At 57.1% G+C, this 22,946-nt stretch overlaps 3 protein-coding genes across 4 annotated transcripts in view; 2 read left to right on the forward strand and 1 right to left on the reverse strand.

The window, feature by feature from the left end:
* Nucleotides 1-983: 983 nt before the first annotated feature.
* RHBDF2 (rhomboid 5 homolog 2) lies at nt 984-14,585 on the forward strand. Its single transcript, XM_015880141.2, has 19 exons — nt 984-1,065; nt 5,963-6,080; nt 7,233-7,378; nt 7,470-7,594; nt 7,907-8,099; nt 8,171-8,380; nt 8,920-9,048; nt 9,412-9,545; nt 9,737-9,943; nt 10,113-10,224; nt 10,436-10,510; nt 10,809-10,970; nt 11,044-11,144; nt 11,590-11,653; nt 11,784-11,878; nt 12,100-12,175; nt 12,298-12,398; nt 12,614-12,767; nt 13,157-14,585. Exons 3-19 carry the CDS (start codon nt 7,250-7,252, stop codon nt 13,574-13,576), a joined length of 2,487 nt encoding a protein of 828 aa, XP_015735627.1. The 5' UTR covers nt 984-1,065; nt 5,963-6,080; nt 7,233-7,249; the 3' UTR covers nt 13,577-14,585.
* Nucleotides 14,586-14,918: 333 nt separating this feature from the next.
* AANAT (aralkylamine N-acetyltransferase) lies at nt 14,919-19,102 on the reverse strand. Of its 2 annotated transcripts, none has more exons than XM_015880140.2 (4): nt 18,634-19,102; nt 16,117-16,392; nt 15,883-16,037; nt 14,919-15,797 (listed from the first exon to the last, which is right to left on the reverse strand). In XM_015880140.2, the coding sequence occupies exons 2-4, from the start codon at nt 16,271-16,273 to the stop codon at nt 15,492-15,494; spliced, it is 618 nt and encodes a 205-aa protein (XP_015735626.1). In that variant the 5' UTR covers nt 16,274-16,392; nt 18,634-19,102; the 3' UTR covers nt 14,919-15,491. The 2 variants fall into 2 exon arrangements, with proteins under 2 accessions (XP_015735626.1, XP_015735625.1); XM_015880139.2 differs by lacking the exon at nt 18,634-19,102 and adding an exon at nt 17,581-17,817.
* A 1,304-nt stretch (nt 19,103-20,406) lies between these two features.
* UBE2O (ubiquitin conjugating enzyme E2 O) overlaps nt 20,407-22,946 on the forward strand; it is a 45,734-nt gene continuing 43,194 nt past the window's right edge. The window contains exon 1 of the mRNA XM_015879778.2: nt 20,407-20,859. Within this exon, the coding sequence (XP_015735264.1) occupies nt 20,470-20,859 (390 nt within the window). The 5' untranslated portion in view covers nt 20,407-20,469. The remainder of the gene's footprint in view (nt 20,860-22,946) is intronic.

The raw sequence follows: 22,946 nt of genomic DNA on the forward strand, positions 1-22,946 counted from the left end.
TTGGAGCCTCGCTTCTGTAGGATGCGACACATGAGAAGCTCTCAGAAAAGGGCAGGGACTCAGTGCTGGGAGGAGGCTGCTGGGGGTGCAGCTCAGCTCTGTGCTGCAAGGGAAGGGGCTGCAAGGTGTGAAACAAGGGTTTATGTTGTGGCAAAACCCAAGATGTGTTTCCCCATATAGAAGCCTCAGCAGTGCAGGAATCCCAAAAGCAGGCTGCAAAGGTCTCAGCACCACAAAGCTCATCAATAGGGGTGGGATGAATCTCAGCTTGGGGCTGTTTTCCTGGTGTAAAGGACCAGAGAAACAGAGGTGTTTCCCTGTGGAATTCACCACCAGCCCCTTCTGGCCAAGTCACCCCGTGCAGCACATGTGACTGGCTCTGCAGCCCCACAACAGCCTCAAGTTGGAGAATGTCTCACCCCAAATCCAGCCCAGCCAGCAGGATGTGCCCAGACCTGCAACAGCCACAGTGTGTCTGCCCAGCTCCCAGCAGCAGGGCTGGGGGTCCCATGGGGGGTCCTGGTGGGGCTGCTGGAGGACAGGGGGCAGACAGCCCCATTGTGGTGGCTGAGGTGGGGAAGATGTCCAGCTTTACAGCTGGATGTGAGCAGTGGGTGCCCACTGCCTGCACAGCAGCCATGCTTGGGAATACCCTGTGTTGAATTTGGCTTTGAATTGTACCACACAGCACGTGGCTCCAGTGCTCCCTGAATGGCCTTTTAGTGCTTCAAACCCCCAAAACTCCAAACTGTGGCAGGGACTCAGACCTTGTACAGCTGGGGAGGGGGGGGAGGAGGGATCTATGAGCATCCTGCAGGGAGCACTCATGTAGGGCACTGGGAATAGCCACATGCAGCATCAGGATGGTGCTGGAGCACTCATATGGCGTTGGGAGCAGCCATGTATGGCACTGGGAGCACCCACATATGGCATTGGGAGCCACCACGTGTAACACCAGGGGGCGGGGGCAATGTAAGCCCCCCCTCCCGTAAGCCCCTCCCCGTCCCGCCCGGCCCAGGTGGAGGAGGCGGCGTGGAGCGGCGGTGGGAGCGGGGCGTGGATGCGGTGAGTGGATGCGGTGAGTTGTTGTGTTACCGGTTGAGGGGCTGTTAGTTGCTGTTATTGTTGTTGCTTTGTGTTATTCTGTCCGTTTCGGGATCTCAGACGGAGCTCTATGGCCTCCGGTCCCCATGGGAGGAGGAAGTCCCGGCCCCGCAGCGTCACCGTCCCGCGGCCTTGGGGGGGGGGGGGATGCTTTGTGGTGCTTTACAACCTTGTTTTGGGGTCTTTTCTTTGAGGACCCCTTTGTTGGGTCAGCCATAACCCTCCCATACAAACAAAGCTGGTCCCGACCCCACCTGCACCCTCTGCAGTGGGATTTATATCCCCGCAGCCCCGTTCTTTGTGTTCTGTGGGGGGTGGGCTTTGTGCTGCAGGGGGTTCACACAACGCCAGTCAATTAGTGGAGATTGAGATCTTATTAATTCTACCCATACAGCCCGGTATGGGATGGTAACAAGTAGCTTGGGATGGTAACAAGTAGGTGTTGGAAAAGCTTTTATTTAATGGTTGTTGGGCATGGGGATGTCCTGCAAAGTGGTGTGAATAGCCGGGATTTAGGGGCATTATGGACCTTTGAGTAGTGCTGAGAGCTGTGCTTTGTCTTGTAAGTATCGTATACAGCCTTGCAGTTCTCACCCTGGGTCCTTCCAGTACCTAAAGGAAGCCTATAAGCAGGAGGGGGGGCAAGGCTTTGAAAGGGTAGATCATGGCAGGACAAGGGGAAATGGTTTTAAGTTGAAGGAGGGATATGGGGGGAAGTTCTTTACTATGAGAGTGGTGAGGTGCTGGAACAGATGCCCCATCTTTGGAGGTGTTAAGGGCCACATTGGGCCCTGGGCAGCCTGGGCTACATAAGGATGTTGCTGGCCCTGCATGCAGCAGGGAGGTTGGAGTTTGATGATGCTTGAGGTCCCTTCCAACCCAAACCATTGTGTGATTCAGTTTCTCACATGATTGCATTGCAGCAGGGCCATGGACTCAGCCTTGGTGTGTGTGGGGGGGACCCAACACCTCCCTGCTGCCTGCCCACAGCTCACTGCCCTCATTTTGCTCAGAGATTTCCACACGTGTGAGCGGGCAGCTCGTTTTAACACATTGCCTCGTGTTTCCCCACCTGTGAAGTGCCACATCCGTGTGGGTGCAAAGCCGTGTGCTGAGCGTGGGGCTGCGTTGATGTGGGGTGAGCAAGGCAGGGATGCTCAGCACCATCCGTGACCCCATCCCAGGGGCTGCCCTGTGTTCCAAGGGGCAGCAGGTTGGCTGGGAGCTGTGGGTTGATGGTGCCATCACATCCCCATTGCTGAGCAGCTCAAGGCAGGGCTGTGTCCATGCGGTGTGCATTCATGCTGCCCAGCTCCGAGGTGCCGCCGTGCGTCATGCAGCAGCTTGTGCTGGGGATTTGGCTGGGTTATCCCTGTAATTCACTGGCTGTGGGAATGCTGGAGCTGAGGGGAGGGATGGGAGTGTGCGTGATGTGGGTGGGGGCCCTGTGGGTGCAGCCAGCTGGGAGAGGGGAATGAATGGCAAAGCCTCCCTAGGGAGGGAGAGATGGGTGAGTGCTGGGACCAAACCAGCTTGAGGAGGAGGAAGGCAATGGCTCATGGCACACAGCTGTGATGTGCAGGAGTGCTGGGCCTGGGGAGGGCTTGGCAGCTCACAGCCATGCAGGGAGTGGGGCTGGGGTGAGGGTGGTGTTGCTGTGTTTGGGTGCTGTGTACTCAGCTCGAGCTGTGTTGGATGGGATGTGTAGGACCGGGTGGATCTCTCCCAGCTGGGCTTTCCCATGGGGAATGCAGGTCTTGCGTTGGGATAAACCTTCCTGGGTGGAATCTGGGAGAGATGATGAGGCTGCAGAACCTGCTGATGCTTTGGAGGAGGGGTGGGTGTGCGTGCAGTGGTGGGACAGTGACACAAGCCTGGGGGTGGCTGCGTGCAGATAAGCATTCTGCTGCAGGAGATACGAGCCTGGGGCCAAGTGGCTCTCCTCATTGTTTGTCCATGGTGAGGACTGCACTAAACACCCACAGTCATCTCATGCATGGGGTGAGTGGAGTTTCTGCACAGGGCTGAGCATCACCACCTCCTACACATCCCACAGTGATGCTCTGAGCTCAGGGGGGAAACCCCAAATGAACACAGGGACCCCCCCAGGATGTTTCTCCTAGGAGCAGAGCATTGAGGCAGTTTGCAGATCCTGCCTGTGTGCTCTTTCCAAGAGCAGCTCTCAAAGCAGCAACGTTTTGCAGATGTGGGGGAAGGAACGTCTGCCCGTTGCCCTCTCACACAAAGACTTTTGCATCAGATAGGGAAGCGAGAGAGAAGTGGGGGACAGCCCGTGGTGTTCATAGCCCTGCAGAGTCATACACTGCATGGGGGGACCCAGAGCCCAGCCAGGAACTGGGGAAGCTCTCAGGGACTGTGCAGCTCAAGCTGGGTTAATGAAGCCCAGCAGCCTGGGCAATCTGTGCTGCACATGGTGCTGGGGTGCGTGCACAGGGAGGATGTGGAGCTACAGCTTGGCTCACAAAGAGCAAAGCAATGGGGTGGGGGGTGTTTGGGTATTAACCCATTGGGCAGAGGGGGACATGCTGGGAATGAGTGTGTACGTGCCTTGGGAAATGGGCTGGGAAAATCCCCATCCAGCTATTGTGGGTGAGACCTTCCCTTTCCGTGCACGTAGTTTTTCAGGAAACCCAGAGGAGCACGGCTCCTGGAAGCATTGCTATAGGGAGAAAATGGTCCTGACGAGGGGTCTGTGCTCTTGTAGGGATGTGCCATGGGGAGGTGCTCCAATGCACAGCAATGCTGCAGGCACCTGCCTGTCCTCACCTCCTTAACCCAATGCCCGAGCCATGTGCGAGTGGGAGGGGAGGAGGAAGGCCTGGCTCAGCGTTATCACAGCCACCAGCACACCCCGTGGGTTGGCTGCCTCTATCTCGGCCGCGTGGTTTTGCTTCCTTCCAGGGTGTGCCTAGTGCCTGAAACTCATCCGGGATGAACCAACCACGCGGCGGTTGCCCAACGTCCTGCTTGCTGTGGGAATAGGCAGAAGGAAAGTGAGGAGCATTTCCCAATTGTGCACCCAGGGAACCTGTCAGGCTCCTGCCTGGCCCAGCTGCTCCCGGTGAGGTTTTAGCTTTGGGCGGTCATGCTTTGGGGAACCTATGGAGGTGCTGGGTAGGTTGAAGAGGTTTGCTTGGCAAGGCAAAGGCAGCTCTATATTGCAGTACAACCAAGAGCAGCAAGGCTCCAGTGCTGATGGGCAGCTTCAGTGTGCTCCTGAATCATTTATGGGCATGCTGGTGGTGTGCTGCTCTGCTAATGGAATGGCTCTTTGCAGAGGGGTGTCTGCAGTGTCTCATATAGGGGCTCTGTGTGTTGGTGCACGATTCTACTGCTGGTCCCTTTGCTCTGGTTCCTTGCACAGAGCATCCTGGCATCGCCCTGTGCTGATACCATGTGTGAGCTGCGTCACTTTTTCCACCACTTTCCTCCCTGGGTGTGTTTCCTTGGGTCAGCATCTCTCGTGGATCAGCCCAGAGCCCCAGCCCTCGCCTGGGTGAAGGCAAAATCCTCCTGCCTGGCCCCCATGGGGACCCTGGGCTGAGCAAGGCTGGGCTCTGCAGTGCTGACAAACCCCTCTGTGCTGTGCTTTGGAGGGCGAAGGGCTGTGCTGGCTGTGGCTGCAGCTTCTTGCAGCTTGCTTTGGGCTCAGGCTGCCTTTTCTCACGCTGAGCACATTGAGTGAGAGCTGTGCCAGCGCTCGAAGGGCTTCATGCCAGTGCCAAGCGCGTAGGGGAACAGATAAATGCATTCCCAGCCCCATCCCAGAGGCTTTTTGCTGGCGTGGGGTGAAACTTCCCACACCTCATGGGATGGATGCTGCCCAGCCCTGTGCCTGGCTAACCTAGGGGACTTAGCTGGCAGGGGCTGCTCCCATCCTCCTGCTCTCTGGATGCCAAGCATTGCATTAATTCAAGGAGCCGTGAAAAGTGCTCTGGCCGCATGACTGGGCCCACAGGTGCCTGATGGGGGACAGCTGCCCAACTGCTGTGCCCACGCTGCGTGGGAGGGCACCCATGGGAGGGCACTCGGGTGGTTGGATGCATTGCAAACGTGCTTCCCCAGAAAGCATGAAGGTTCTCACCTGGAGCTGTGTGGGAGTCTGATGGAGCAATTAGGGATGGGATCAGGGGCACAAACAGCACCGCTCCTTCTGCATCACCAAACGGCAGCGTTGGCTCCAAGTTCTCCTCCAGGTTCCCCTGTGTGATGCTCGCTGTGCTTGGTGCATCCATAGCAGGGGCAGCACTCAGGATGCTGGTGGCCATAGCAGCATCCACAGCTGTGTGTCCCCATGCCCACCATGTCCCTGCTCCCACCTCCTCGGGCTCCCTGGAGCCAGCCCTGCCTGCAGCTGGCACCTCTGCCTCATTGCTGGCTGCCCTGGGAGGAAAACAAACAGCATCTGCAGTTCCCAAGTGAGATGGAAAGTTTCACTTGCTGGGGCCGGACCGCCTGGCTGGCGCCTTCCCAGCTCAGTAGTCATCAAATACTTCTGCACTGCACTTGTGTTTCTTTCCTGCTCTTTTCTCACTCTGTTAAGAGCTTTGGGTGAAGAAATTCCCCTTCAGCCCTGTGTTGTCTCAGCCGAGGCGCCAGGTGCAGTGGCTTTCCCTCACCCTATGCCAGTGACCACAGCATGGTCTCCCATGTGCTGTGGCTGCCTGGAGCCATGTAGTGCTGTGGCTTTGTCCCAGCATCCTGCCCTGATGTTTTTGGATGGCTCTGCCCCTACCCTGATGCTTCTGCTCCCTTTCACAGCTCTGTTCCCAAAGCTTTTCTTAGGAAGGTTTCTGCAGGCCAAACCTGATCTCTCACTCCTGCTTTTCTCTTGCAGCACCAGGCAGAGCAAGAGAACCTCGGCCATGCCCTGGGGCTCTCGTGCATGAAGGACAGGAGAAAGAAGAAGGAGCCTGTTGAGAAGCACTGCATGGGATCCCTGCCACTCTTATGAGGTAGGGGCATCCCAGACAGGCTCAGAGATGGGGGGCTTCAAACATCTGTTTCTAATTGCATTTGTGGCAGTGGTGCCTCTCTTCTTCCCATCCAGATCCCCTCCATCGATCGCCCTCTGCAGCCTCATCAAAGCTGGTGGGGATTGGGGTTAACTGGGGAAAGGGAGCCCTCTAAGCTCTCTGTCCTTTTCTATGGGACAGCAGTGCTGTGTTTAAGCCCTGCATGTTTGGGCTGCAGCACTGGGCTGTGCTGGGTTGTGGCTGCCCTCTAGTGCCAGTGTCCCCAGCGAGTTCATCCCATGGGATGCCAAGCCCCTAAGGCCAGTGGTGGGGAGGAGTGGCCCAAAGGGAGCGGAGCAGGGCACAGGTGGTACCCCAGGGAGCCTCGCCATAGATCCTGCTGCCTCGTGGCTGCCCCTCAGCAGGACTCTGGCATCTGTTGGCCACACCAAGCAGGACAAGGGGATGCCTGTCAGCAGGGAGCCCTGGGCAGGTGCCCTTAGTGCTGGCACGTGGATGGGGAGAGGCCAAGGAGCTGAGCATCCATCCCAGCAGGAGCCCCCCAGTCCCTAATAGGATTTAGGACTTCTCCCTCGTGCTCAGATGGAATTACCTTTCCCTGCTGACTCATGAGGCTCTGCCTGGTGTCACAGGGAAGCAGGGGGACTCTCAGGAAGGGGTTGTCTGAAGATTTAACTCCTGGCTGTTAAGCCCCCGCTCTGTGCACTGGGAGGATTTTGGTGTGCTCTGCCTTGTCCTGCTGGCCTGGAGCCCAGCATGTGCATGAGGGGAATGTTTTGCATGCCAGTCCCATGGACACTGTGCTGATGCAATGGCCAAGAGGTGCTGGGGATGCAGCCTTGGGGCTGTCCCTTTGTCTGGGATGCCTCAGCACTGCCCTTTGGGGGCTCCCAGGTAACTATAAGCCATCGGAGGAGAGCAAAGCACATCCCTCCCAGTGAGGGGGGAAGTGCTTGCAGCATTTCTCTTCCCTCAGTGGTTCTCCTCGGGCAGAGCCCCATTAACATTAATGCTCCTGCTGCCATTTCCACACCGATGCACTCACCCTGCAGAGAACAGGAAGAAGGGATGCAGCAATAGGGCTGTGGCTGCCTCCCCCCTACTCACTCCCTGCTCCTCCCCCTCCCCCAGCCTACTTCTTACTCAACATGGCATCCAGCAACAAGAATGGGAGCAGCCGCTCCAGCAGCAGCCGCCTGCAGAGCAAGAAGCCCCCCAACCTCTCCATTGTGATCCCCCCATCCCGGGAGGCAGAGGATGATGGCACCCGCAAGGAGGTGAGTTCTGAGGGTACCTCTCCACCCCTAATGGGGTTTGGTGTGCCCATTGTTACCTCTGTGCTCTGTAACCCTGCGTTCTGCCTCCCAGCCCTCTAAGGTGCCCATCTATCGGAAGAGCAAGAGCCTGCAGGAGCCACGCTCCAAGGGATGTGACAGCTCAGAACGGCGGCCGGGCTTCCGCAGACAGACATCCCTGTCCCAGAGCATCCGCAAGTGAGGGCTTGGGGGGTGTCCATGGCAGGGATGTGGGTACCAGCCCAAGGGAAAGCCTCAGAGGATGCCTTGTGGCTCAGCTGTTGGAAGAGCCTGTAGTAGAATTGGTTGGGAAAATGCCTTGAGGTGTGAGCATCCTGTAGTTGGGTATCTCATCTAGGCTTAGTGGAGCAGTGTCCCACCTGCCCCATCCCATGGATCTGTCAGCTCAGAACCAAGCTGAGCCATGAGCTCCAATCCACAGTTGGAGGGCAGAGTGGGATGGTGGCACCATGGGGCTGATGGAGTGCATCCCTCACATCACACACCCAGGAGCACAGCAGAATGGTTCGGTGTCAGCGGCGACTGGGAAGGGAAGCGGCAGCACTGGCAGCGCCGGAGCTTGCAGCACTGCAGCATGAGGTACGGCAAACTGAAGGCTGCCTACCGCGACATGGAGCTGCCCAGCCAGGAGGTGCCTTCCTTCCAGGGCACTGAGTCACCCAAACCAGCCAAGATGCCCAAGGTACAAGTTGGGGCATGGGGACCACCAACCCATCCCCATAACCATCACCAACTCACCTCTCCCTCTTCTAGATCGTGGACCCGCTGGCCAGGGGCCGTCCCTTCCGGCACCCCGATGACACCGACCGTCCCCATACGCCCCACGTCCTGCCCCCACACACCCCGGGTGTTGCATCATTGGCATCCCTGGGCAGTGCCCGCTCTGGCTATGGCCGCCTGCCGCGCCGCAAGAGACTGTCAGTGGCACACATGAGCTTCAGGGCAGCTGCTGCACTGCTCCGTGTGAGTGCTGGGGAAAGGGATCGTCCACCTCATTCACTTCTCTGCTCTCTGCTGTCTTTGTTTCTTGGCTTTTTGCTTTGCGCATAGACCGTTGTTGCGCTCTGCTGTGTGTTGGGATGGGGAGGTGGTGGGTTTTAAGCTTAAAAAGAGAAGTTCTGGTGGAAACTGGACCAGAAAGTGGAACTGTCTTGCATGCCATCCCTCAAAAATAGCAGCCTTTGTGTCGAGCCAACAACCTTTTGCTGCAGGGGAAGTTGCTCTGGCACTTTCTGTCACCTGGGGAGTCCTTTGCAAGCCTTGAAGATGGGTCTGTGGGGCAGGGACCAAAAAGGGGATTTAGAATTGTGCCACCTGTCACAGCTGTAGCCCAACACTGATGGCTCTCAGGAGCAACAGGCAGCTGTGTGACTCTGCTCTGTTGGCACTTAATGTTTGCCACCACTTGCTGGGCTTTGGGAGAGGCTATGACAAAGCCCTCCCCACTTTCTGCAGCACTGAGGCTTTGTGTTCCTTACCCTCGTTTGCTTCCCCTGCCATAGGGCCGCTCTGTCTTGGAGCCTCTGGCTGAGAAGCAGAGGAGCACCAAGAGGAGCTTCATGTACCCCAGCTTCATGGATGAGGACGTGATGGATACTGCTGACACTCTGGACTCCTCCTTCTTCAGTAAGGCAAGCGCTGTTCCACGCCAGCAGCTGGAGCTGGGGGGGACCCAGTGCCCCACGTGGGGCTGAGCAGCGTTCTGACTGGGATGGTGGCTCACTGGGCAGCCCTGTTTGTCCCACCCCCTTTGCTTTTAGCGTGGCTCAGGGTCTCTTACCCAAATGGGGTTTGGAGCTGCATGTGCAAAGGGCCCCTGGTGCCTGTGCTTTAGCCCTGCCCCAAGAGTGTGGTCATCAGTGGGTGTTGTGCCCTGCGCTGCAGGGACTCAGTGTTGATTGCTGGTGATGTGATCATGGGCACTTCACGTGGGTGTAACATGTGGTCATTGGGATGACACTGTGGTCCCCCCTCCCTTCCCATGCTCCTTCCAGATGGACACGCACGACGAGACGTATTCCATGCCGGATGACGTCTTTGAGTCCCCACCGCTCTCAGCCACGTATTTACGCATGCACTCAGTGGGGGAGGATGTCAGGGCATCCCCAGAGGTGGAGCAGATTGCACTGTGAGTGCCAACCCCAAGCCCCCTGCACCCCCTTCTCCCCCCAACCAATGCAATATCCACCAGTCCCTGCTGTAGGGCACTGGGCACATCCAGCACGCTGCTACAAGGACAAAGATTCCCCTGGCCCCTATTTCAGGGTGTCTCAGGATGAGTGGTTCTGTGACCTTGCTGATGGGTTTCTCTCCCTACAGACGTGAGGGTGCCCGGCTCGCTGCTGCCTCAGCTGGCCCAGCCCCGCAGAGGGGCAGACGCATCGCTTCCAAAGTGAAGCACTTCGCCTTCGACCGCAAGAAACGTTACTATGGGCTGGGGGTGGTGGGGCAGTGTCTGAACAGGACGTACCGCCGCAGCCTCAGCAGCATCGTGCAGTCACAGCTGGAGATCACCGACAGTCACCGGTGAGGGCACAGCTTGCAGCCCACCAGGGTCAGCCCTGCACCTTGGGGCTCCCCCAGGTGCAATTTGGGTTTATGTCCCCATCAGAGTTGGGCTCTGGGCTCTCCCCATGTTACTTCAGCATCCTTGTGCCAACAGGAAGCCGTGATCCTGTTCCCTTTGCTCCCCCAGGCCATATTTCACCTACTGGATCACCTTTGTCCACATCCTCATCACTTTGTTGGTCATTGGCACGTATGGCATCGCTCCCATTGGCTTTACCCAGCATGTGACGACAGAGTTAGTAAGTTTAAGAGCTACCAGCCGGGGCTGTCCCCTCCTGGGTGCCTGGCTCCTGAATGCCATCCCTCAAGTTCATAGTGGGGGTAATCCTGTTGGGGTGAGGGATGCAGCCCCCTGTGGACAAAAGGGCTCAGCCTGTGCAGATGGTTGGAGGGGATGTGGCACTATGGGGCTGTGCCCTCCATCTGTGTGACCCTGGTCTCATTCTGCAGGTGCTAAGGAACAGAGGGGTTTATGAAAATGTCAAGTATGTTCAGCAGGAAAACTTCTGGATCGGCCCCAGTTCAGTAAGTGATTCCCCACCCTGAGGCTCTCAGGGTGCTCCCTTCTCCTCTCCCTTGGCTACATGGCAATAATCCTAGTCCCAACCTGCTGCTCTGCTCCTTGGTTCTCTGTCTATGAGCTCCTCCTGCCTGCTCCCAGAGCTCTGCAGCACTCCCCAGCACCAAAGCATCACCATGGGATGCTTGGGAGAGAGCCTGTCCTCTACCCCACCCTCCATTCGTTTGGGTGGGATCTCATCAGTAAGGCAGCAGTTGGGAGGTGGGGATGGGATTCAACCCTCAGATCTCCCCCTCCTTCCAGATCGACCTGATTCACCTGGGAGCCAAATTCTCACCCTGCATCAGGAAGGATCGCCAGGTGGAGCGGCTCATCCAGCGTGAGCGGGACAGGGAGCGTAACTCAGGCTGCTGTGTCCAGAATGACAAATCAGGCTGTATCCAAACACTGCCACAGGACTGCTCGGTGAGGGCATGGAATGCACGTGGGGCAGAGCAGTGCCCATATAGCCACACTCTGAGCATCTCCATCCCTGCAGGAAACGCTGGCGACGTTCATCAAGTGGCCCAACAACAACACGCCGACCATGGGCTCCGGTGAGAAGCGCACGTCAGGGGCTGTGTGTCACCAGGACCCCAGGTGGGTTGTGTGGGGCTGGGTTTGCAGCTTGAATGCCTGCAGTTGATTTGCCTGAGGGGTTGGTGGCTCTTCCGTGCCATGGGGCAGTGATGAGGAAGAGAGAATTGGTGGGGAAATAGAGGTGAAGTCTGTTTTAAATGTGGTGGGTGAGACAGAAAGCTACATGAGGAGCATTGCTGTCCTGCCTGAGCTTGGCCCTGCCTGCCCCCATCCCTGGGCCGAGATAGGCAGGGACATGTGACATTATAAGGGGACATTCAATGGAGTTACCTGATGGCTGATCTGGCTGCAGAGTGTTTCACTGTAGGATATTGAGCATCCCTGAGTCTGCGAACCTTAAGGGAGGTGGCTGCAGGTCCCCTTCCTTTTGCCTGGCCTCAGGCTGGTGGCAGGGTTGTGCAAGGGGAGACTCTCAGTGACCTCTGCATCCTCCTCCTGTCACCAGGACATGTGAAGAACCAGCCTCAAACCCTCCCCACGTGTGGCCAGACGACATCACCAGGTGGCCGGTAAGAGCCCTTAGTGATATGCCCACTATCCCCACCAACACAGCCCCTGCAGGAGGTGAACAGCCTCGAGCATGGGGCTGTAGGGGGCTCTTAGCAGCCCTCGCACTGCAGTTCCTTTCCCTTCTCATAGATCTGCACCTATGAGACAAAAACCAACCACACAGGCCTCCCTCACATGGACTGTCAGATCAAGGGCAGACCCTGCTGCATTGGCACCAAGGGCAGGTGAGGTACAGCCAGCAGGCACCAAGCCTGGGGCAGGGTGGCCAGTGTTCCCTGCACCCTTCTGGTGCTCCTTGATGCTCCCCATTGGTGTCCTGAGTTGTGCCAAGGATAGAGGAGGGTGAGGGAGGGACATGCAGTGACAGCAGGACCATGCACTGGGGGTGCTTGGAGCAGGGGGTGCCCCCTGCCCCAGGTGAGCCCCCTGCCCACCCTCTGCCCAGCTGTGAGATCACAACGCGGGAGTACTGCGAGTTCATGCATGGCTACTTCCACGAGGAGGCAACGCTCTGCTCACAGGTGAGGGGCTGTGGGGGGAACACAGGGGGTTTAGGGCGAGCAGCCTGGCTGGGCATCACTGTGTTGGCACTGGCAGGATGGGCTGCCACCCCATCACCTCCCACCCATGTCTGCCTTGCTAGGTGCACTGCCTGGATGAAGTCTGTGGCCTCCTGCCCTTCCTTAACCCAGAGGTCCCTGACCAGATCTACCGCCTGTGGCTGTCCCTGTTCCTGCATGCAGGGTGAGCAGCAGGCTGTGGGCACCGGGAATGGCTTGGGATGGCGGCATCCTTTGGGACAGCCTGTCTGTGATCCCTGATGGGCTGGGAGGGGAGATGGGGGAGCACTCCCAAACTACAGCAATGCACGGCATCAATGGGGGACAGCTTGTGAGCTATCTCGTGGGTGGGAGGGGCTGTGGTAGGGCAGGGGTCTAACACTGATCCTTCACCTCCAGCATCATCCACTGCCTGGTGTCGGTGACCTTCCAAATGACGATCCTACGGGACCTGGAGAAGCTGGCAGGATGGCATCGCATCTCCATCATCTTCATCCTCAGTGGCATCACAGGCAATTTGGCCAGTGCCATCTTCCTGCCGTACCGGGCAGAGGTGAGGGCAGCTAGTGGAGATGGGGGGGGGCTCTCCCCATATCTTTGCTCCCCCCTCAATGAGCTCTGGGCTCAGGTTTTGCCATGCATGGGGAGGGGGGGGTCTATGCCCCACGTGCGGGGCTCGCATGGGTCATGTGCCCCACGTGTTGGTGTGTGCAGGCTGGCAGATGGCTAATCTGCTGGCAGCAGAGCTGGCAGGCTTTAGAGGGGATCACACCAAGCTCCCTAATCCCCCCTGCTGTGTGGGATGGGTGTGAGAGGCACCCAATGCCTGGCTCTGCCAAAACAGCACCAGCATCTCCCCATGGTAAATGTGTTCTGTGAGGGGAGACCCTGGGGATGTGGGGGCACAGCTGGGTGATGTAAGTGGGCTCTGACCTCTTGCAGGTGGGCCCTGCTGGGTCGCAGTTCGGTTTGCTGGCCTGCCTCTTTGTGGAGCTCTTCCAGAGCTGGCAGGCGCTGGAGAAGCCATGGAAAGCTTTGCTCAACCTCTCTGGCATCGTCCTCTTCCTCTTCGTCTGCGGCCTCCTGCCCTGGATTGACAACATTGCCCACCTCTTTGGCTTCCTCAGCGGCCTCCTGCTCTCCTTTGCCTTCCTGCCCTACATCACCTTCGGCACAATGGACAAATACCGCAAGCGAGCCATGATCATCGTGTCCCTGCTGGTCTTCCTGGGCCTCTTCACCTCTCTGTTCATCTGGCTGTATGTCTACCCCATCAACTGGCGCTGGATCGAGTACCTCACCTGCCTGCCCTTCACCAGCAAGTTCTGTGAGAAGTACGAGCTGGAGCAGGTCCTACATTAACCCATAGAGGGGCTGCGAGGCTGTGGCTTGCCTGCCCAAGCCCTGCTATAAGCCCAGGACAGCTTATGGGGTGAGGCAGCAGCTGGACCCCACGGTGCCAATCCTACTGTGAACATAATGCCCTTTTTGCATGGGGCACTTTTGTACCTACATCTCCTGGCCGTGTCCATCACCTCGGGGCTGACAGGGGCTCTGTGGCTGTATTCTGGTTCATCCCTTTCTCCAACCTGCCCCAGTGGGGATGGGGTCCTCCAGTACTTCTCAGCCCTGGGGTTTTTAATTCTGGGAGGGCTGGGGGGTGTTTTCTTGAATGGGCTTTTTGGGGACCCTGGTGGTTTCCCCACTGGAGGATTTTTGGAGTTTTGTTTTGGGTTTTTTCTTTTTTTGCAGTTCTGACACTCTCAGAGCTGAGGATTGAAGTTATTTTTTGGCCCCCTGTTTGTTCCCAAGGGCTCAGGAGCAAAGCTGGGCTCCTCGCGACAGGCTCCTTTCTGGGTGGGGGTGGGATGGGGGTGGTGCTGCTTTTAACATTCATCTCAGTGAGGATCCTGCTGGAAGTGGAGCACTGTGCTGGGATGTAAGCATAGAAGAAAGCACTCGAGTGGTTTTGTTCAGCTCCTCCTGGATCCCCAGGATGAGGCAGATTTTGGCTCCTCAGGACCCCCCTCCTGCTGCCCCCACTGTCACCTCTTGTCCTTCAGGGTGTAACCAGGTGGCTCATCCAGTGCTGTGGGTGACAGCGCTGCTAACAGGAGCAGCACGAGTCCCCCCATCAAAACAAGCATCTAGTCTAGGGCTCTCAGCCCCATGTATCCCCCCCTTCTTTGCCGCAGGCCGGCTGCAGCCCCATTCCTTGCTCCTCCAGCGCTGCTCCAGCCAAAGATTGGCCCCTCACCTCAGTTGTCTCCTTTTGATACTTTTTTTTTTAATTATTATTATTATTTTTTAAGAAAGCCGTGGAATTTTTTTCACCCTGAATAAATTTCTACCTGTATTTAAAGAGCTCCACGAGGCCTCGATTCCCCTCCATGCTTTTGATGGGGAGGGGATTTGGCAGCAGTCAGTAGAGCTGTCCCTGCTCTGCTCCCTAATTCCCCTCTTCAAAACCCCTCCTGGGGCAGGGATTTGAGGATGGTTCTCTATCTAAATGATCCACAGAGCTTCCATCCCCTGCCCCAGGGCAGCATGGCCCCAATTGTGTGCTTCACCTTCCATCAGATACCCTGGGGCACATCTGACCCATTTCACTTCAATCTGAGCCACCCCAAAAGGCAGTGGATGGCTCTGGGCTGTTTGGCTGGACCCATCTGTGCATGGAGCTGGAGGCAAAGACAGGCAGGCGTGTAGAAAACAACCACTGCATCTTTATTTGCTGCTTCACAATAGACCCAAGGCTTTTGCAGGGGGCTCTTGCTGGGCAGGTGATGTCTGCATGCATGACTGGCCCTGCAGGGAGGATCCTGGCTGTGCAATTTGGGGTGGGGGGCACCCCAGGGGTTTCGTGCTGTAAAGGTGCCTGCAGGCAGGGGGTGGCTGCAGGGGCTGCTCAGAGCAGGGCTTGGCTTCGTGCATGGTGTAGGGCTGTGCTGGGGAGGGGGACCCTGTGCTGGGGGCTCAAGGTTTTCAAGGCTCTGCTGAGGCTCTTGGCTTTTCCATCCTTAACACAGGTCTCTTGGGGGCACAGCCCTCCTGCGGGCTCCCCTTCACTGCCCCAGCTCTAGAGCTGAGGGTGCAGGCTCAGTGCTTGCAGGCTGAGTGTTTCCCCAGCCTTGGGAGAGTGAGGCACAGGGATGGGCTGGGGGCCAGGCTCATCCCTTGGCCGAAAGGCAGATGTGTGGGCAGGCAGGGAAAGCTGTGCAGCCACGGTGGGGATGGAGACGGCTCACGGGCTGCCGCGTTAGCTGGGCTGCGGGGCTCAGCAGCCGCTGTTCCTGCGCATGAAGGCATGGCCCCGCACCTCGTGCCGCATCTCAATGAAAGCCAACGCGCCCACCGTCACCTGGCAGGGACCCACAGCCTTGAAACCGCATTTCTCATAGAAGGGCACGAGGAAATGTTCGCACATGAGCACGGCGCGCCGGGCGCAGGGCAGGCAGCGCAGGTACTGCAGGTACCGCCACATCAGGATGGAGCCCTTGCCCTGCTGTCGGAAGGTGCGATGCACGGCCAGCACATGGATGTGCACTGCTGTGCCCCGAGGCTTGTGCAGGGTCAGCGCTGCCTGTAAGGGAGGGAACGGGGCCATTAGTGGGGCCGTGCAGGGCAGCACGAGTCTCCACTCCACTTACCCTGTGCCCGGCTCCTACCTGGCTGAGCCTGTCCTGGTCCCATAGGGAGCCGATGATAAAAGCCACCAGGCGACCTTCCTCGAACCAGCCGAGAGAGAGCTCCGGGCACAGCGTCAGGAAGTGCCGGATCTCATCCAGGTGCAGCGGGCAGTCGCCGGAGACAGAGATGAAGGCTGGAAAGGGAACGGCGCTGAGCTCCCGGCTCTGACACCGGGCTGGGGTGGGATGGGGACGGGGCGGCTCTTTCCTTACCTTCCCTCTCGATCTCAAACACGCTGACGGCATCCTCGGGGCTGAGGCAGCGGAACTCGCTGGCGGGCAGTGTGTGCCGGCGTTGGCGGCCGGGGGAACTGCGGGGTCCCTGCGGGGGGGTGGGCTTCAGGAACGGCACCGCGCTGAGCATCGGCATCTTGTTCTGCTCCGTATGGGGCAGCTCTGTCAGCTCCGGGCCCCAGCAGTGTCACTGCACCCTTAATTTCGGCTTAATTTCAGCCAATCTCTTCCTGAGCTCTTAGCTGTCGAAAATACCTGTTGATTATGCATGGGATTAGGCTACCTGGCATCCTTTAGCTATATATACACGTGTGTGTATAGATACAGCAAATCCCCACCCACGGCAACCCTGCTGTCACCCCTGGGAGTTGGCACGAGCTGTGCACTGCTGCTGACCTCCAGTCCCATTGGGAAAGAGTTGGGGCTGAGCATCTTGTCCCTATCCAGGTCATAAAGGTGACATCAGTGCTGTGTATGCACCGGAGATGACCAGCCTGGAGCTGCGTCAGGGGATCAGGTTGGGGATTAAGGAAAGGTTCTGTATCAGTGGGTGCTGGTCATGGAGCAGATCCTCAGGGCAGCAGGCACGGCATTGAGCCACCAGAGCTCAGGGAGTGTTGGGACACTGCTCTCAGCTGTAGGGTTTGGGTGGTGCTGTGTGGGGTCTGGGCTTCCACTTAATGATCCATCCCTTCCATCTCAGGGTGTCCTGTGATTCTGTGTCATGCTTGTGCTGCTGGGGGTTTGTTTGCTTTCCCAGCTTGTTCAGGGGGTAAATGACACGGCTTAGCCCCTGGTGGGCACTTAAGTCATAGCCATGCTGGAAAGCCTGGCTGAGATGAGCCAGCAGGCAGGATGAGCTCATCTGCAGCTGCTCCAGTGCCTGTGGTCACAACCACCCCAAAGGCTGGGAGGTCCAGGGGTGTGCTGTCAGGGTGCCTTTGCTGAATAGATGTTAGATTGGACCCTGCAAATGCTTGTGTAGAAGCTTGCTCAGGAGAGCAGTTTTCCAGTGTTCCCTTGCAGGGAAAAGCAGAGCCCCAGCCTTGACCAAAGAGCCTTTATGGGTCCCACAGCCATACCCCAGGACAGTCCCTGCTGCTCTGTCCCATCCATCACCACCCGCCCTACACAGCTCAGCCAGATCCCTCTGCTTGGGTCAGATTCTGTGTCATAAATCCACCTCATGTTTCATGCCCGATCAAACCAAGTTAATAAACCCAGAGAGAAGTGCAACCCGAGCACCCCTGGCCTGCGGGCAGGAATAGTGGCAGCAGCTCCCAGCCAAGCGGGAGCCACGGGTCAGCCAATATTCAAAGCAATTCACAGCAAAGCCAGCATGGAGCCAGGTCAGTTCTGATTATTGTTCAAGAGGTGCCGGCTTTCCTTGCTAATTATAGGCTTGCCTCCAGCTAATAGGATTTATAGAAACAAAAGCATTACCAGCACAAGCGTTGCACAGGGCAGAGCCAAAGCAAGCTGGGAATTTTCCATCTGGAAAGGCTGAGAGCTGGGTGATGGAAGTGGTGAGATGGGGTGTTGCTGTGATTCCCTTTCAGTGAATCACTGGGTTAGCTGTGATGTGCTCTCTGGGCACAAAGGCTATCAGGGACAGGGGAAATATTTAGCATCCCTCGTGCCAGTTCTCATTGCCAAGGGGTAAGTGCAAGACTGGTGCTGGGAATGAGTGCTTTGTGCTCCCATAGATAGGATGGGAGTGAAACAAGACAGCACTGCAGGAATGGGGTGCTGTGATGTTTGTAGGATTCACAGCTCGGTGTCAGATCTGCTCATCCCCTGATTGCATCAGGGCTATGCAGCAGGCTGGGCTGGCTCAGACACCCCTTGTGCTTATAGAAACTTCTCAGCACCCCAACACAACAGTGTGAGAAGTGAGCAGGGTACAGCCTGCTCCCAGATCCTTCTCATTGAATCTTTTCCCCTCCAGCACTTGTGGCAGCTCAGGTCACACGGGCTGCTGGAGTTGTGTTTCTTTTTTGCTCAGCTCCTCAGCTCCCTGCACACACAAAGGTCTTTGGCATGCAGGGAACATGCACACTGAGATGGCTGCAGGTCAATGGGAGCACAGTGAGGATAACCAGAGTTAGGAGGAAACCCCTCTCCTCCCAGCTCTATCAACCCATCTCCCCAGCTCTAACACAGCCCCCTGCACGTTCTTATAGTTGTTTATACCCTGGGGTCTATTAAGCCTGTGGCTCCTTTCCACATCCCCATATGTCATGGTGCACAAATTAGCACACCAACTACACCCTGTCAAATTGTCCCCTCCTTTTGTGTTTGTGCATTATAGAACCCAAAGCACCTGCATGCAGAGATGCTCTCACCTCCAGAATCCAAGGCAAGTCAAGCTCAGTGTCCCAGCTCCCTCCCATCTAAGGGCTATTCCCCATAGCCCAGAACAACACAGTGACCCACAGCTCACCAGCCATCCCCAAAGCCACGGGGATCACCAGGTCCCAGAAACTCTGGGCTTACCGGCTGTGGGATGGGGATGGGGACGTGGTGCTGCTCCTCTTCACCCTGATCCTGTGACTCCTCGTGGCCGTGGGACAGCAGGGATGGGGCTGCAGGAACACACAGAGCCCGGCTTATATATTTGTTATTTATGGAGCACGTGATGAAGATCTAAGGGGTTTATAACCGTGATGAAAGACAGGAGAGGTGAGAGGCTTTAAGATGACGAGCAGGCAAAGGATCCCGTCAAGCAGCTGAGGCTGATTTCTTTACCCTGGCATGACTCCCTGCGGGGGGATAAAGCTGATTGAGCTGATTGCTGCGTGCTTGGGGTGAGCTGACAGGGAGAGCAGGGCTCAATCTCTGTTTGCTCCTACAGCTGAGGAGGGCCAATATCGCCGTGCAGCAGCACTCAGCATCTGCAGAGCAGCGCTCCTGGACGGGCTTTGCAGGGGGGACACGGTCTGTGCTGTCCCAGTTCGGGGTATCTGCAGCCTTATCTTTTGAAGACAATGCTGCCACTCCTGTTTTACACCTTGCTCTGACTCCGCTATAGGGATCCGTGCATTCCCCCTCCCTGCCGCCCATACACACACACTGTGCAGCACCGGGCAGCGCCCGCGCGATGGCAGCAGCGCTACACGCTCCGGAACCGGGACCAAAAGAAACCGGGTCACAGAAGCACAGAGTGACCCGGGTTGGAAGGGACCTTAAGGATCATGTAGTTCCAACCCCCTGCCTGGCAGGGCCACCAAACATACACCTTTACTAGATCAGGTTGCCCAGGGCCCCGTCCAACCTGGCCTTGAACACCTCCAAGGACGGGGCATCCACAACCTCCCTGGGCAGCCTGTTCCAGGGCCTCACCACTCTCCTAGTGAAGAACTTCCCCCTAACATCCAACCTAAATCTTCCCTCTTTTAACTTCAAACCATTTCCCCGTGTCCTGCTATTGTCAGCCCTTTCCAAGAGTTTAAGGGAAGAGTAAGTTCCCTTCAGGTATTGAAAGGCTGCAATGAGGTCACCCCGCAACCTTCTCTTCTCCAGGCTGAACAAACCCAACTCCCTCAGCCTGTCCTCATAGGGGAGGTGCTCCAGCCCCTGATCATCTTCCTGTCCCTCCTCTGGACCCTTTCCAAAATCTCCATGTCTTTCTTGTACTGAGGGCTCCACACCTGGACACGGTACAACAGATGGGGCCTCGCAAGAGCCGAGTAGAGAGGGACAATCACCTCCCTATCCCTGCTGACCACCCCTCTCCTGATGGAGCCCAGGATCCCATTTGCTTTCCATGCTGTCAGAGCGCACTGCTGGCTCATGTTGAGTCTCTGGTCCATCAGGACCCCCAGGTCCTTCTCTGCCGAGCTGCTCTCAAGGCCCAGCCTGTACAGGTAAATGGCTCTGAAGGGTTCGGTGGGTCCGGAGCAGAGCGTGGGATGGTTCTGAATGTGGATAGTGCTAGATACACTGCAGTTGGTGCTTGTTGAGCATATCTGTGTGTCATTAGCTACGTGCAATGGGGGGATGATGGGCAGCACGGCTGCCATAACAGCGCTTGGAAACCAGTCCGTGGAGATGTGAGGACACATCGCTTCACTTCTCCTCTCCTATGAGCCTCGGGCAGAGAGAGAGCCCATCTCACAAAGGGAAAAGCCGGGATATCCCGGAGCACAGAACACACCCCCACCCGACAGCCCTCCTCCCTCCTCTCTGCCCCTCCCACTGGATGGGCGTGGCCCTCCCCGCCAGCGTCGCCACGCACTGGGCGTGTCCCTTTAAGCCCCGCCCCCTGACGCACTACGTGCCCCTCCCCTCCCCCTCCGGTGCCGGCCGCGCTCTCCCGCTCGTCCCGGCGCCATGGCGGAGCTCCCCGCTGAGGCGGCTCCGGTTCCCTCCGCCCCGACCCCGCTCCCCGCTTTGCCTTTACCCCCTTCGGCTCCTCAGGGCGGTTCTCAGCGCCTTCTGTTCTCACACGACTTGGTGTCGGGTCGTTATCGCGGCTCGGTGAGGTTCGGCCTGGTTCGCCTCATTCACGGCGAAGATTCCGATTCAGAGGATGAAGAAACGACGACGGCACCGGGGGGAAGTGGAAGGGGAACAGGGGGAGCTGCCAGCTCGGGGGGGTCGGAATCGGGCGGCCCCGGGGCTGGAGGCACCGAGGAGGGCAGAGCCAGCCCGCTGCGACGGGGATACGTGAGGGTGCAGTGGTACCCGGAGGGAATCAAACAGCACGTCAAGGAGACCAAGGTGAGGCCGTGGGGGTCGAGCCCGGCTTGGGTTGGGGGGCTGCGGGATGTAGGGTGGGCCCTGAGTGCATGGAGATGCTGGGCTGGGCCTTGTATCCCTGTGTGGAGCCATTGGGGCTGTGTGAGAGGCCTGGGATGCGTGTGGAGGGATGCTTGTCTCACCATGCAGCATCCCTGCATATATATAGGGAGCTGGCAGTGCAGCAGTGGCTCTGCCCTTGTTTACGCCAGTGCTGGCTGGAGCTGTGTGTACACCTATGTCTTCCAGCTGTGTGAATGAGCCCCTCCGGCTCCATTCTGCAGGGCTGGGTGTTAGGAAGGGTTTCTATTCAGAACGAGCCATGAGGCAATGGAATGGGCTGCAGGGGAGTCACCATCCCTGGAGGTGCTTAAGGAATGAGTAGATGTCATGCTTAGGGACGCAGTGTGCAGGTAGGCGGCTGGAATGGATGATTTGAGTGATCTTGCTTCACCTTACTGAGTCTATTCTATGTCTCTGGGGCATCCCTGCTACCCAGCACTGAGCTGTGCACAGCCCGACGGCGCAGAGACAAAAGAGAAGGGCACTGTGATGGAGCACAAAGGGGCTGCCAGCCACGGGCGTTGTGCTGAGCGAGGCAGGAGGGAGGCACACACAGGAGGCACACACAGGGGCTGCTGGGCCCTCTCTGCTTTGACTTCTCCCAGCAGCTCAACATGCCAAGCAAGGAGGTGTGCGGTGGTCTATGGGGATGGGTAGGATGGTGAGCAGGATGAGCTATATTTAGGTGATAGTGTCATTAAACACGTGACCGGTTGGAGATAAGCAAAATGAAAACGGGCATCAGGGAGAGATATTGCTGTGTTGTGTGTTTCTACCTAAATAAAAAAAACCTTTTCTTTCCCTAAAGAAATCATGATTCGATCGCTGCGGCTTCTAGATACAAATTGTGTGTGCTGTAGCAGCACAGATTGGCCCAATGTGGGCTGTGTTTTCTGACATCCAAGGCCACCCCAGGATGGGGGAGCTAACATGGATTGAATCCCTAAGTGCTCGTTCTTTGGTGGCTGGATAGCTGTGCCCCTGTGCAGCATTAGGGAGGCCTGGGATGGGGTGGGGGGGATCAGAAGGCAGTTACATAAATAAAGGCTCTTCCTTTTTGTGGTCTTTGTGATATAGGCATCTCTGCACTCAGGTAATAGACCCCAGGGAGAAGTTTCTTAAGTGCTTTGAAGAATTCAGGTGTACTTACTGTATTGATTTTTCCATTTGAAAAGCTGCCCAACAACCAAATTGCCAGGCGTTGTGTACAAGCTGCTCTGCAGTGTGGGATTACTAAAAACAAACCTGACGCTGCTGGGAACACACAGGGCTTTGCCATTTTCGTGGTGGTAAGTGAAGTCCTTTGGCTGTCTGCTGACCCGGCCCCTTTGTGTTATGGCACCAGGTGAGCCTGATGTCTCTACCTGGGCTGAGGGGAGCAAACCATGGGCACCATGTGGTTGTCTTGGGTCTGAGGTTTGCTGGCTTGTGGCTGCTGTTCTCAGCTGTGTCTGCAGGTACATCTGGCTGCAGCTCTGACTTTCAAGTACCTTTGTCTGTGAGTTTATTTGATGTCTTCAGGAATGATAACCTGGCCTGGTGCAGCCAGACCATGGGTTGCAGAGGGCACTTGTTGCCATCCTAAAAGCTGCTCTGTGTACCCAAAACTGGGTTATGATCTGAGAGCTTTTCTGTGTTTTCTTTCAGCTACTGGGGGCAGGAATGATTTCTTTCTACTAGGGAATATGTGAGCTGATAGTGGTTACTGTTGCCTCTAGAAGCTGAATGCTTTTGTTCTCTCCTGTTGGAAGTGGAAGGCAGGCTGCTGCTTAAGCCCCACCACGCCATTCCTGATGTTAATAAGTAATAGAAGCTTTCTCTTGAGTTTGAGCTGATGTTTGGCCCACTGGCTCTTCCACCTGAACAAGGAGATTTTCCAAGTCTTTGGTTCTGATGGTCATTAGCAGCATCGTGACATTCACGTGAGTAAAAAGGAGCCAGGATTTCTCCTCTCTATCCTCCTTTCCTGCCTTCCTCGGCTGCTTTCCCAATTCAGAGCATAGGGA

The sequence above is a fragment of the Coturnix japonica genome, chromosome 18 (assembly GCF_001577835.2).
Source record: "Coturnix japonica isolate 7356 chromosome 18, Coturnix japonica 2.1, whole genome shotgun sequence".
Lineage (NCBI taxonomy): Eukaryota > Metazoa > Chordata > Aves > Galliformes > Phasianidae > Coturnix > Coturnix japonica.

What these genes read in the sequence shown, in the direction of transcription:
- RHBDF2 (XM_015880141.2), top strand. Translation starts at nt 7,250, where the DNA reads ATGGCATCCAGCAACAAGAATGGGAGCAGCCGCTCCAGCAGCAGCCGC. An exon ending in CACTGCCACAGGACTGCTCG is followed by an intron (nt 10,971 to 11,043) that starts GTGAGGGCATGG and finishes CCATCCCTGCAG; the next exon opens with GAAACGCTGGCGACGTTCAT. An exon ending in TCCTGCCGTACCGGGCAGAG is followed by an intron (nt 12,768 to 13,156) that starts GTGAGGGCAGCT and finishes GACCTCTTGCAG; the next exon opens with GTGGGCCCTGCTGGGTCGCA.
- AANAT (XM_015880140.2), bottom strand. Translation starts at nt 16,273, where the DNA reads ATGCCGATGCTCAGCGCGGTGCCGTTCCTGAAGCCCACCCCCCCGCAG. An exon ending in GTTTGAGATCGAGAGGGAAG is followed by an intron (nt 16,038 to 16,116) that starts GTAAGGAAAGAG and finishes TTCCCTTTCCAG; the next exon opens with CCTTCATCTCTGTCTCCGGC. An exon ending in ACCAGGACAGGCTCAGCCAG is followed by an intron (nt 15,798 to 15,882) that starts GTAGGAGCCGGG and finishes CCTCCCTTACAG; the next exon opens with GCAGCGCTGACCCTGCACAA.